The 15580-nt window shown below is 23.4% G+C and overlaps 1 protein-coding gene across 5 annotated transcripts in view; it reads right to left on the minus strand.

The window, feature by feature from the left end:
- The window catches only part of LOC122503616 (CUGBP Elav-like family member 2), a 261334-nt gene that overhangs the window by 94457 nt on the left and 151297 nt on the right, over positions 1 to 15580 (minus strand). For all 5 annotated transcript variants that reach the window (XR_006301763.1, XM_043614235.1, XM_043614233.1 and 2 more), the window contains exon 5: positions 13457 to 13505. Coding sequence is in view for 4 of the 5 variants with exons in the window: in XM_043614235.1 (XP_043470170.1) it covers positions 13457 to 13505 (49 nt within the window). In the remaining variant the exon portion in view is untranslated. The remainder of the gene's footprint in view (positions 1 to 13456; positions 13506 to 15580) is intronic.

Consider the following 15580-nt stretch of genomic DNA (forward strand, 5'->3'; position numbering starts at 1 on the left):
CACTAAAAATAATTTAACAGTACTGAAAATACTATAATAAATACTGAAAATAGTAAAACAGTATTAAAAAAAGTATATGTGTACTGAAAATAATTTAATACTACTGAAAATACTATATCAATACTAAAAGTACTATAACTGTACTGAAAAAATTTACCAATACGAAAAATACTTTAACAGTACTAAAAATACTATAACTGTACTGAAAATACTTTGACAGTACTGAACGTACTACATCACTACTGAAAATACAGTAACAGTACTAAAAATACTATATTAGTATTAAAAGTACTATAATTATACTGAAAATACTAAAATAAATACTGATAATACTATAATAAATACTGAAAATACTGTAATATTTACTGAAAATAGTAAAACAGTATTAAAAATAGTATATCAGTACTGAAAATAATTTAACAGTACCGAAAAGACTATATAAGTACTAAAAGTACTATGACTGTACTGATCATAATTTAACAGTACTAAAAATAATATATCAATACTACAAATACTCTAACAATACTGAAAATACTATATAAATACGAAACATACTCTAACAGTACTGAAAGTACTAAAATAAATACTGAAAATACTGTAATATTTACTAAAAATAGTAAAACAGTATTAAAAATAGTATATCAGTACTGAAATTAATTTAACATTATCGAAAATACTATATCAGTACTAAAAGTACTATGACTGTACTGAACATAATTTAACAGTACTAAAAATAATATATCAATACTACAAATACTCTAACAATACTGAAAATACTATATAAATACGAAAAATACACTAACAGTACTAAAAGTATTAAAATAAATACTGGAAATACTGTAATATTTACTGAAAATAGTAAAACAGCATTAAAAATAGTATATCAGTACTAAAAATAATTTAATATTGCTGAAAATACTATATCAGTACTGAAAATATTATAACTGTTCTGAAAATACTTTTATTGAACTGAAAATACTATAAATGTACTGAAAATACTTTAACAGTACAGAAAATACTATAACAGTACTGAAAATACTATAATAAATACTAAAAATACTTTATCAGTTCTGAAAATGGTATAACAGTATAAAAAATAGTATATCAGTACAAAAAAAATTTAACAGTACTGAGAGTACTAAAAGTATTATTGTACAACTGAAAGTACTATAACTGAGTTAAAAGAATTATAATGTAACTAAGAATACAAACAGTACTAGAAATAGTTTAATTGTACTACAAGTACTACAGTACGACTTAATGTACTAAGTACTACAATAATATTCAAAGTACTACAATTTTATAAAAAAGACTGCAATAATACTAAAAGTACTATGCTTTTAATCAAAGTACTACAAAATATTATAAGCATAATCAGTCCAAAATTTCTACAAAATAATTAATAAAAATAATTTATCAGTACTACTAATATAGTAATTCCACTATGTAGTTTACGTAGTTGTCATTCATGTACTAAAAATGTAGTATCAATAGTACACCTTTCAAAAAAGTACTAAATAGTAATATTTTCTGTACTTTAAGTATCGAAGAGGTACTACAACTAAGAATACTATATCAGTACTGAAAATAGTGTAAATTTATAATTTATCATAATATAAAAGATCTACAATTATAGTTAAAGTACTATAAGAGTGCAATGAGAGTACTATAATAATTTTGTTTTCAGTACTGTAATATGTTTACTACTTATAGTACTATAGTACTATTATATCGTATTTATTTATTTTATATCGTATTTATTTATAGTAAATACGATACTCTAATCGTTAACTAATAGTACTATTAATAGTACTAATTTAATAGTAATTAATAGTACTCATTTTAATAGTACTATTTATTAATAGTAATATTATAGTACTATTTATTAATAGTAATATTATAGTACTATTTATTAATAGTAATATTATAGTACTATTTATTAATAGTACTATTATAGTATTATTTATTAATAGTACTATTATAGTACTAATTATTCATAGTACTATTTATTTATAGTACTATTTATAGCTTTATTTAGTACTATTTATAGTACTATTCCTAAAGAACTATTTGTAGTAATGTTCGTAGAGAACTATTTGTAGTACTATTTATTGGTAATTATTTATTTCATACAGGATTATTTGAAGTACTATTCATAGAGCACTATTTGTAGTACTATTTGTAGTAATATTCATAGAGAACTATTTGTCGTTATATTTGTAGAACTGTTTGTTCGATTGGTATTTATAGTTCGATTTGTAGTACTTCAATATAATCTGTAGTACCACTAATAGTACGATTTGTAGTACCACTGGTAGTACAATTTTTTTCCCATTAAAATTAGCAACAATAATTTTTTTCTCACTAACTTTTTGGTCAAAAATTTAATTCTCAGTCTCAATATAATTATTCAGAATTAAATTTTATTTTTTTTTTGCACAATACAATAGCGTTTGTTATACTTGAAAATAGAACTAGTGACCACCAGAGAATGGCACTTTAAGGGGGATTCGCGTATTCGCAGTCGAAACTGATCCGTGTCCCCGATTCTTTTGCTAAGAATAGAGAATGGAAAACAACGTCGAGGCTCAAAGTCGAGGCGTTTCCGCAAAGTCTTTCAAATAGTTATGTGGAACATTTTGGAATAATTGTGTTTTTGTGTTCGCGTGTGTTGACTACTAGTTGCTTTAGAGAGAAAAAGAGTGTGAGAGAGAGAGAGAGAGAGAGAAAGAGAGTGAGAGAGACTAATGTTCTTTGTGTCTTCTCAACAACTGACTTGTCACTATAAAACAAAATTTTCCCGACGCTCGTTAAGGCTTTTCATAATGAGACTCACTTTTTCTATTTTACTTGGCCCGCGCCTACAATCTACAAATATATTTCTACACGTCTATCATATCAACTTCTCAAAATAATCTCAACTCTCAGTCCGCTCCAGTTTCACAAAAAAAAAAAAATGTAAAAATTTCTTTCCATATTTTTCGGAATTTTATTCTTTTAATTTGTTTTAAAATTATTTTTCGTATAATTGTAAAAAAAAATATTGTTATTCAATACTATTATTTTTATTTCTATTAATATTAATATTACTTAGTACTTAAAATTACAAATACTGTTTTTTTATTATTACTATTTTTTTCATTACAATTTTTATTATTATTATTTTTATTATTACTATAGTAAAAAGTTGTTATTTTTGTCTAAGAATAGTAGAAGTCGATTCGTAGTGAAAAAATAAAACGAAAATGTTTTTACACTTTTTTTAAAGAACTAATATTTTTTGATTTACAGCGATTTTAATGTCGAAACGCCGAACGGCCTTAGAGCCAAGGAGTGGGGGGAAGAGAATCTATACGCGTTGCGCGCCGCCGAACCTCGTCTTTAGACTTTAAAACGTTCTATCTCCTAAACGATTAAACCTAGAAAATTTTTGTAAAGAACTTTTATTTTCTATTTTTCACTAGAAATCATGCCTGCTAAATTTTTCCTTCTTAGAATTAATTAAATTTCAATTGTTTACAGAAAAATGTGAAAATTTATTATTTATACTGTTTGTTTCTTGTACGTTCATGGGGGGGCGTCAAAAATTCAGTTCATATAAACCTTACATCAACTCAATTTTCCTGTACTATAGACGCAACAGTGTGCAAATATTTGGCAACGCTCCAGTCAACCAGTCTATTCATTTTATTTTATTTGCAAAAGACTACATCTGCTCTGCTCTTGTAACAACTCGCATGTTGCGACAGAGGAAAAAAAAGAAGAAAAGAAAACGATCACTTCATTTATACTATTCGGTTAAATTAAATTATTATTTTATTTATTTATTTATTATCAATATTAAATAAATAAATAAATTATAATTGTGTAATAATTACAATAATTAATAAACAAATAATTTTTAATATTACTATTTTTTTGTATCTCCACCTCTCCTTTTTTGTCCCCTTCCCCTTCCTTCCCCCTCTCTAATTTGTTTTTAATTACAAAAAAATTTAATTTATTAATTTTTTTTTTATTAATTTTTATTTATTAAATTATTTTACATTTAATATTCCTTTTTATTTTACCAGTTTATTTTTATTATTTTTGTATTTTTTATAACAATTTTTCGATTCGTATTATATAATTATAACACATGAATTTTAAAAATTGAAAAAATTATTATGGATTTCGAATCGTTATTAAAAACTCAGACGAAAATGTTTTTATACATTTTTCGAGACTTGGATTGCTTTCGATTTAAAGGAATTGGAATGCGAGGGACCGAACGGCACGCGGAGCGGTGGAGGGGATGAGGGCGCCACGCGACCTAGTGAGAAGAACGCCGCGCCGAACATTTCGCGAAACTATAAATCGTTTTATCTCGAAATAGAAAACTGCTGGAAAATTTTTGTAAAGAACTTTTCTTCTCATTTTTTCCCCGCCAATCCAATAGAATATTTTTTTATTTTTTTCCACAAAGATTATTAGCCAGAAAATTCAATTTTTTTGCCCGAAAGTTTAATTTTTGAACTATTTTGTTTTAAAAAAAGCAATAAAATATAAATATAATTTTTTGTGGAGCAAATTGCAAAAGAAGAACAACATTTTTTCTTGAAAATACAAAAAATGGAAATACAAACTTTTTTTTCACCGAATTTCTTGCACGTAGGAATATGTGTCATGGGAAAGGAGGTTGGGTGGGAAAAAAGAGAGGGGGTAAGGGATAGGAGGAAGGGGAGTGGGGAAAGAAAGTCAGGAAGGGGAAATCGACAAACGAAATACGAGATTTTCCTGCAAGCATTCAAAGAGCCATTCCATCGGGTATTCCCAGTCTGCACGGGTTATTCACGATTCGATGGTTTTCTTGACTTATTTCAGGTCGATTGATCAGAACTAGTAGAACTCGCTCGATCGACTCTCCGTGACGCCCAGATAACACTCAAATAGGCTCCCTCCCCCCTCTCTCTCTTTCTCTCTCTCTCTCTCTTGGACCATCAACAATAGAGGAGGGTTCTTTGGAGATAGAAAAATATTCATTTGCAATAAATTTTCCACTAACTCGATTTTTATGTAAACGAAATTTACATTAAATTAAATAAATAATATCGACGCAATTTTTAGAGAGAAAAAATATTTTCTAAGCAGAATATTTTAAGGAAGAATATTTAATAAAAAAAATATTTTCAAAGAGAAAAAATATTTTCCAAACAAATTATTATCAAAAATGAAAAATATTTATCAAAAGAAAATATTTCCAAAAAGTAAAAATTGAATTTATTATTAAAAATTGAAACTAAATGTTCTTTGTAAAAAATTTCCTGCGAGTAGTATTTTTCGAAATAGAGCGAATTATAGTTAAAAGTTGCGTTCGGCGAGGCGTTACCCCCACTCCTTCGCACTGGGCCGTACGGCATCTCTAGCATTAAAAATCCTCTAAATTGAAAACTATGAGCTTAAGAAAAAAAGTGCAAATACATTTTTTTTCTTAATCATTCAACGCGAATTTATTTATCCATTGAATAATTTTTTTAAAATAAATAATAATGTTTACGAAAATAAAAACTAAAAAATTTACTGAATCAAAAAGAGAATAACTACTAAAATAAAAATAATAAAATAAAAAATATTCTAAATATAAAATAGATAGAAAAATAAAATAAATAATAAAATAAAAAAACAAGAAAGTAATAAATTCAAAGTAAAAAAAATTGTATAAAAAAAAATTCAAATAGAAAATATTTCAAAAAGAAAAAAAATCGTAAAAGAATAATGAGACAAATATTTTCTATAAATTTAGGAAGAAAATTGATATTTTGTTTGTAAAGTGGTGAAATTTAATTTTTTCTCTCTCTTTTTTTTATTATTGAATTTCACCTTATGGATTTAGTGGATTAGAGAAGGAGTAGATTTAAGGGAGAGAAAGAAGAAAGGCAAAGTTAGGGTATATATATAAAATATAGAGAAAAAAAATAAGGGTGATAGGGGGGGAGGAGGAGGGAGGGAGGGAGGGAATGGAATTCAATTTATGAGGAACGATAGCGAGAGTCAAGGTCCGCCATAACTTTTAGACTCTGAATGTGTAAGTTCGCTGAATCGAAAGAGAAGCACAGCACGTGCTTGGCACGGTTTTCGAGATTAAAACGTGAATCGAGATTTTCCCTTTAAATTCAGTATTTCCTCTCAAATGATTCAGCATTTTGATATTTGCCTTATTATACACGATCGTATTCTTTTTTTTATTATTATTTCTTTTCTCTTTTCATTTAATGCATTTCTAAAAAGAAAAAGCAATTTTTTTTTATTTTGTTATCATTTTTATTTACGAGAAAAAATATTTATCTTACTTTTATTTATTAAAATAAATATATATGTGTAAAATTATTTATTAATTCTAATGTTAAAAATATTTTCCATTGCATTTATTATTAATTTATTTTTTTAAATTAAAATTATTCTTTTAAAAATAAAAAAATATTTCAATAAAAATAATTGTTTAATAACAATAAAAATAATAATAATTATTTTTATCATCATCATCATTATTATTATTTATATAATTAATAGTAATTTTTTTAAATAACAATAAACATTTTATAAATAATGACAAATTAACGTATTTAATAACTTATTGATTAATAAATATAACTAATAAATAAATATTAATAAAGAAAAATTATAAACAAATAAATTGAATAAAAAAGATAAAAATAAATAAATAAAGAATAATAATTGAAATAGAATTAAATAAATAAATAGAAATAAAGAAAAACTAATTAATAAATATTAACAAAGAAAAATTATAAACAATTAACAATAAACAAAGTAAGCAACAAATTGCAATGAATAAATTAAATAAATAAATTGCAATAAATAAAAAAGCATTTATAAACAAAAAGAGAAGAATAATAAACAAATAGCAATAAATTAAATAAGTAAACAAAATAAGTTAACAAATTACAATAAATAAATTGCAATAAATAAAAAACATTCATTAACAAAAATAATAAACAAATAACAATAAATTAAATAAGTAAACCTAATAAAATAAATAAACAAAATAAGTAAACAAATTTTAATAAACAAAATCAAATAATTTGCAATAAATAAATTAAGTAAACAAAATAAGTTAACAAATTACAATAAATAAATTGCAATAAATAAAAAATATTCATAAACAAAAAGAGAAGAATAATAAACAAATAGCAATAAATTAAATAATAAACCTGATAAAATAAATAAACTAAATACGTAAACAAATTGTAATAAATAAAATCAAACATTTTGGAATGAATAAATTAAGTAAACAAAAGAAGTTAAAACAAATTACAATAAATAAACTAAATAATCAAACAGTAATAAATAAATTAGAAAAAAAAATTGCAGCAAATAAAAAAAATAAATCCATTACAATAAACAAAAATAAATAAACAAACAGTTTAACAAAAAAAAAATAATGAATAAATAAGATGAAAAAACAACTAATTTTTTAAATAAACAAACATTAATAAATAAAGCAATAAATAATTTTTTTAAACTAATTTCGTTAATAAATTATTTAAAACAAACAATTTTTTTAACAAAAAGTTAAAAATATAAAAAAAAAATTTGAAAATAAAAGAAATTTTTTTTACAGGCAACAATAAATTAAAATGTTTACTGTTTTTGCATGCCAAGAAAAAAGTTTCAGTGGACAATAAGTGGATAACAATAAAGTTGCTTATTTTATTGCATAACTTGACATAGAGTCATTATTGAAAAAAAAAATTGTATTCGCCTTTGCGGGTTTTATAGTTTTAACTTTTTTTCCGCTGATAAGATAAAAAAAAATATAGTTGCTAACATTGCTCGAGGTTATTTGATTATTATTATAAATATTACAAATTTTTCCAAAAGAATTTATTAATTTTTTATTGTATTTTTTATTTATTTATAAAAACATTAATATTTTTATTGTAATTATTATTTTTATTATTATTATTATTATTATTATTATTATTATTATTATTATTATTTATTTATTTATTTAAAAATTAATACCGGCTTACAAAATATTATTATAATTATTATTTTTATTATTATAATTATAACTAATTATTATTATTAAAAATTATTATTACTAAACATTAATACTTATTAATAAATATTTTTTTTATTTTGAATAAAATAAAAAATATTTAATTAATTATAATGAGCGATTGGCAATAATAATTAGTATAATAATTAATATTATTTAATAATCATTAGCAATAATTAATTACTAATTAGTAATAATAAATAATTAAATAATAAAATTATATTATTAATTAATAATTAATATCACAAAATTATTTTGAAAATTTTGATGAATATTTTAATTATTATTAAATTGTTACTAATATTATTAACAGTTTTTAAATTATTTATTAAATTGTTAAAAAATGTTAACGCTAACTAAAAAAAAAATTTTTTTTTTTGAAGGAAAAACTAGAGTAAAATAATGAAATGTAACAGTGGAAAATAGGGGGAGGGAGAAGAAAACCTCGTGATAGTTGCGGTAGTCACTTTTCGAGGTAGGGGCTTGTGTTCTGTCAGCCAAAATAAACAGAATGTCACAAGTATAAATAAAACTTGCGTTCCTCCGCACACCCGTCGGTTTTGTGTGCGGTCGTTTGGTCTTGTCTATTCCAAATCAAAACCAAAACTGTCATTGCTCTTTAAAAATTATTACTTTCATTTCAATTTTCAAAATAAAAATATTTTTATCTCTTTTTTAATTTAAAAATACAAAAATAATATTATTTCAATTCCTGTTCATCATCTTTTCAATTCTCATCAATTCTTATCAATTTCCAATTAATATTTCATCGAAAAATACGAAAATATGCAAAAATTGGAGAAATAGAGAAAAAATGTATCGTTGGTCATGATCGTTAAGGCACCGCTCCCTTAGGAAAAATGTCAAACGTTCGATTCCTCACGGCGAATTTTTTTTCAAATTTTTATTCGTCTCCTTTCTTGAATATAAATAAAAGTCAAAAAAAATTAAATTTCGAACAAAAGAAGAAAATATAAAAAAATAATTTTTTCCCCGCAAACATTGAATTTTTTTTTTCATTTTTTTTTACTGTGCACACAGCTGCGGTTCGTCGGACACGTGACCAGGTTCGTTAATATTTTATTAGCGTTCCTTTTTTTTCACGGACTGTCGCTTCTCCAATTTTAGAGCGTTTCGTCATGCAATTGCCCAAATGTTTTGCCACATTTTACTGCAATACGTGAATGAATGGTTTGGGAGGGTAGAGAGAACCTGAAACGTGGCGCGGTTAGTCGCAAAATTTGTGCATCAGTGATGCAGTGTTCGCACTCACCGATCCCACCACCATTTCATCCATCTAGCCCTCTCCCCCCACCCCACCTCACTCCCAATCTACTCTAAACCACCCCCAAACTAAAATTCAAAACCCACACGACTATTTATTACAAATTCATACATGTCGTGTAAAAATAAAAATAAAAAAATTCTTTACAGTAATTAAAATTACATTAAATTTGAAAATTGCTGGAATTTCCAATTTTTTCTTTTTTTAAATTAATTATAGTTACTATGGCAAATATTCACTACTAGTAATAGTTACTAATGCAAATATTCACTAGTAGTAATAGTTACTAATGCAAATATTCACTACTAGTAATAGTTACTAATGCAAATATTCACTACTAGTAATAGTTACTAATGCAAATATTTACTACTAGTAATAGTTACTAATGCAAATATTCACTACTAGTAATAGTTACTAATGCAAATATTTACTAGTAGTAATAGTTACTAATGCAAATATTCACTACTAGTAATAGTTACTAATGCAAATATTCACTAGTAGTAATAGTTACTAATGCAAATATTCACTACTAGTAATAGTTACTAATGCAAATATTTACTAGTAGTAATAGATACTACTGACAATAGTCACAACTAGTAATGTTTACTACTAGTAGTAGATAATACTACAAATAGTCCCTACTAGTAACAGATACAACTGCCAATAATCACAGCTAGTAATAGATAATATTTCAAATACATAGTCTCTACTAGTAAAAGTCACTACAAGTAATAGATACTTATATAAATAGTCACTACTAGTAATAGTCACTACTGCAAATAGTCCTTACTATTTGTAACTTAGTTATAAATACTACCTAGCAAAAACACTACTAGTAATATAAATTAGATAGTCACAACTAGTATTAGATCATACAACAAATAGTCCCTACTAGTAATAGCTACTACTGTCAATAGTCACAACTAGTAATATAAACTACTGTCAATAGTCACAACTAGTAATATATACTACTGTCAATAGTCACAACTAGTAATATATACAACAGTTAATTGTCACAACTAGTAATAAATAATACTGCAAATAGTCCCAACTAGGGATACTAAAGTTACAACAAGTAACTTACTGAGTTACAACAAGTAACATATACTTACGTAAATAGTCAGAACTAGTAACAAATAATATTACAAATAGTCCCTACTAGGAAAAGTCACTACAAGTAATGGATACTAATATAAATAGTCACTACTAGTAATAGTCACTACTGCAAATAGTCCTTACTATTTGTAACTTAGTAATAAGTACTCCAGAAATAACTACTAATAATAATAGTTATTAATATTAATAATAATATTAATAATAATATTAGTTATTATTATTAATAATAGTTTTTCACGACTAATAATAGTTATACTAGAAATATAAAATACTAATACAATTACTACTAGTAATATTAACTACTACCATAAATTACAAATAGTAAAAATTTTCTAATACTAGCAGTGACAAATAGTAAAAGTAACTAAAAAGAGTTTTTAATTAATAGTTACTAACAAATAATAGTAACTATTATCAATATTTAAATCTAACAATAGTAACTATTATTAGTTAAATCTAATAATAGTTAATACTAGTAATTTTAGTTACTATAAGCTGCAGTAACAAACAATAAAAGTTATTACTAATAGTAGTTACAACTACTAGTAATAAATAGTCACTCCGAATAATAATAAAGGTTATCAACTACTTATTAGTAGGTTTCAACTACTTATTGTTACTACTACAAAAAGTAACAGCTACTGATAGTTAATAGTAATAATAGTTACTACTAAAATAGTTACTAACAATAGTGGGTACTAGTAGGAGTAATAAAAATAGTAAAAATTTCTACTAATAGAAGTTATAAATACTAATATTTATAATTAATATAAATAATTACTCTAAAATTTATAACTACTATTGATACTAAAAAAATTATTATTGATGAAAAAAGTAACTACTAGTAATTACTACTAATAATTATACTATTAATAATAGTCACTACTAGTGATATTTACTAACTGAAGTATTACAAAAAGTAAAATTTTCTAATACTAGCAGTGATAAATAGTAAATTTAACTAATAATAGTTATTAATTACTAGTTTACAACTAATAATAGTAACTATTATCAGTAATAAAATCTAATAAGATTAGTAATATTTACTATAAGCTGTTGTAACTAACATTAAGTTATTACTAATAATAATTACAACTACTAATAATAGTCACTATGAATAACACCTAATGCTTTTAATTGTTTCAACTACTTATTATTATTACTACAAATAGTAATATTTAGTAATAGTTAATAGTAACAATAGTTACTACTTAAAATAAATGCTAATAGTAATAGGTACTAGAAGGGGCAGTAGAAATAGTAAAGTTTATTATTAATAATAGTTACTACTAATAATTGTAGCTAGTATTGATAGTTACGACTAATAGTTGTTACTACTATTTATAGTTACTACTAATAGTTATTACTACTATTGATAGTTACTACTAATAGTTCTGACTACTATTGATAATTACTACTAATAGTTATTACTACTATTCATAGTTAACATTAATAATACTCAATATTATTAATATTTACAACTAAGAATAGTAATTAGATTAATTAATAATTAATAATAATAAAAATACTAGTAGTTATAATAATAAATGAATAGTAATAATAATCATTGAAAATATTGAATAAATGTAAATAGTACTAATTACAATGATTAAAATAATGTTAATAATAGTAAAATTAATAATAATAATATTGTTAATAATAATAGTAATAATAATAATAATAATAATATAAATTCTAATAATATTTTGATAATAATGATTGTAATTCGATAGACCAATTACCAATAAATTTTGCAGTATAAATTGGTCTAATCTGCATTAAAGGTTTATGAGATATTCTGCGGAAGTTATAGTAGCAAATGTGGCTTCTTTGACTCTTTATAGTCTCTAAGATCCCTCAATTACGATAATTAATTGTCACTTAATGAAGTTGCTTTGATCTATATGTCTTCTCAGACAAGGTTATGGCTCTCAACTAAATTATCCTCCTTAGATGCAAATTCAGAAATAATTCATTAATGTTATTATAAAATTTGAATTGCAATCGGAATTAAAATTTTATTTGTCATCAAACAATTATTATTTCATTTATAATAATGAAATACTACTAATAATTACTATTACTAACTAATAATAATTGACGATGGAAATATTTACTACTACTTATAGTTATACTACTAGATATAGTTACTGTTGGTAATATTAAATATTTGTAATATTTACTAGTAGTAATAGTGACTATTAGTAATCATTACTATTTTTAATATTTACTACTAGTAATATTTACTACTAGTAATAGTTACTACTAATAATATTTACTATTAGTAACTGTTATTAGTAGTAACTGTTACTAATAGTAAATATTATTAGTAAATAATAAACAGTAAATATTAACAGTTACTACTAATAACAGTTACTAATAGTAATATTTACTACTAATAATATTTACTATTAGTAACAGTTACTACTAATAACAGTTACTACTAGTAATATTTACTACTAATAATATTTACTATTAGTAACAGTTACTACTAGTAATATTTACTACTAATAATATTTACTATTAGTAACAGTTATTACTAATTACAGTTACTACTAGTAATATTTACTATTAGTTATCGGAACTAATAGTAAAAGTTACTACTAGTAATATTTACCATTAGTTATCGACAATACTATTAATAGTTACTACTAGTAATATTTACTAGTAGTTATCGTCACTACTAGTAATAATTACTATTAGTTATCGGCACTACTAGTATCATATACTTCTACTATTAGTCCCTACTAATAATTTTTGCCAATAGTAGCAGTTGTCTCTTCTATTAGTATCTACGAATAATAGTTACTACTAATAAAAGTGAATAATAGTAATATTTATATAATGTAATTATTACTACTAGTTAGTATTTTTAATTGTGACTACTATAACTTTTCACTAGCAATAATTACGCAATTAATAGGCACTACTAGTGCCAGTTGTATAGTATCATAAGAAATTTATTATTAACAAAATAAATAGGTTAATTTACTCACGATTTCTGTTTTCACTGTCAGCGGGCTTCATTTGGATTGGATGTACCATCTGAAAAATAGAAAAAATGAAAATTTAAATATTTGTCACTAACTCTCTGTTAAGCATTCATACTGATATATTAAAGTCAAACAACAGTTGCTTGAAACTATTTTCAATTTATCGCATAATTGTCGATGCAAAAAAGAAGTGATAATAATAATAATAATGGAAAAAAAATGTTGAAACCAATAAAGTTAAATAATTTCTTTATTTTACGTTCGTTTAAATGCAAATTTAATTATTTGCAATTTTCTATAAATATAAAGGTGGAAAATAAATATAATTCAATAATGTGAAAAATAAAACAATTTAATAAATTATTAATTAATTCATTTAGTAATAAATTGTTTGCTAATTAGTTAATTTATCAAGTATTAATTAGTTAACTAATGAGATAATAATTAATTAAATACTAATTAGTTAATTAACTAGACAATAATTATATTACAACTAATAATAGCTAGTATTGAAAATAGTTACTACTAATAACATCTACTATTCAAAATAGTTACTACTAATAACAGTTACTATTAAAAGTAGTAACTAGTAAAAAAATAGTTACTATTGAACATATTTAGTACTAATAACATTCACTATTAAAAATAGTTACTAAAATAATAGTTACTACTCATACTAACTACTAGTAATAGTTGCTACTAGTAATAGTTACTACGAGTAATAGTCACTACTAGTAATAGTTACTACTACTAGTATTAATTACTACTGCTAACAATAGTTACTATTTAATAGTGGTTAAAACTACTAATAGTTACAAATACTAATAGCTAAAAATACTATTAATAGTTACTACTGCTAATAATAAAAATATTTTTCATAGTTACAACTAATAACTATAGTTACTATTATATAACTATTATATAACTATAGTAACTATAGTTACTATTATTCATAGTTACAACTAATAATATTTACTATTATAAATAGTTTCTATTAAATAGTTACTACTAATAGTTATTGCTAGTAATAGTTACTAAATGCTTCAGTAACAAATAGCAGAATTTACTTTTTAAGTAGTTTCTTTTTAATGGTGGTCAAAACGACTAATAGTTATAACTACTAGTAATAGTTAACTAATGCTATTAGTAATTGCTGGTACTAATTAGTTTATTAGTTAATACTAATAATAGTTACTACTAAAAATAGTTACTAATAGTAATATGTACTAGAAGAAGCACTAATAAATAGTAAATGTTACTACTAATAGTAGTTACAAATAGTAATAGTTAAGTCTACTACTACTACTAATAGTGCTAAATATTATTAATAGTTAAAACTACTACTAATAGTTGCTACTGTTAGTAATAGTAACTATAATTATTATTAATAGTTACATATAATAACTGTTACTATTAAAAATAGTTACTACTATTAATAGTTACTACTAATAGGAGCTACTACCCAACTACCTACTACTAATAGTTATTACTAGTAGCAGTTACTTAAAACTTCAATAACAAATAGTAAAAATTTCTATTTTAATAGTTACTATTTAATAGTTATATAACTATTAGTTGTTTCATTCATCATGAGTAGTTTAAAATATTTGTTAGTTTTTAATTTTTGAAGGAATATAAATAACTTATTATCAATTACAAAATATATATTATTATTATTATTATTAATTAGTATAAAGTAAAAAAATCTTATTGTTTATATTAATTAAAAAAAATAGTAAATTTCTAATTATTCTGCCGAATAGAGTAGAATTTTAATTATTATCATCTATTCAATAAAAATTGATGGGGAAACATTATTTTTCATTCATTAATTAAAAATAATTAAAATTGCTTGTTGGTAAATGAAGATAAATTTATAGTAAATTTTAACAATTACACGAGGTTCATAATCACCTGAAGGAATATTCTCCCTCGGGATCAAAGCTTGTATAAGATCCCTATCATGAGTGGAGGCTCATTAAGTTCGATCGATATATCGAAATGCCATTAATGTATATAGAATTGGGAGGGACCAAGATAGGATGATAGTGTGTTTACGAGAGTGAGAGAGATCGCTATATATGTCTATAGATTCACGATATCGATTGGAGATTATATGCACTAACG

This window comes from Leptopilina heterotoma, unplaced genomic scaffold, assembly GCF_015476425.1.
Source record: "Leptopilina heterotoma isolate Lh14 unplaced genomic scaffold, ASM1547642v1 Lhet_265, whole genome shotgun sequence".
Lineage (NCBI taxonomy): Eukaryota > Metazoa > Arthropoda > Insecta > Hymenoptera > Figitidae > Leptopilina > Leptopilina heterotoma.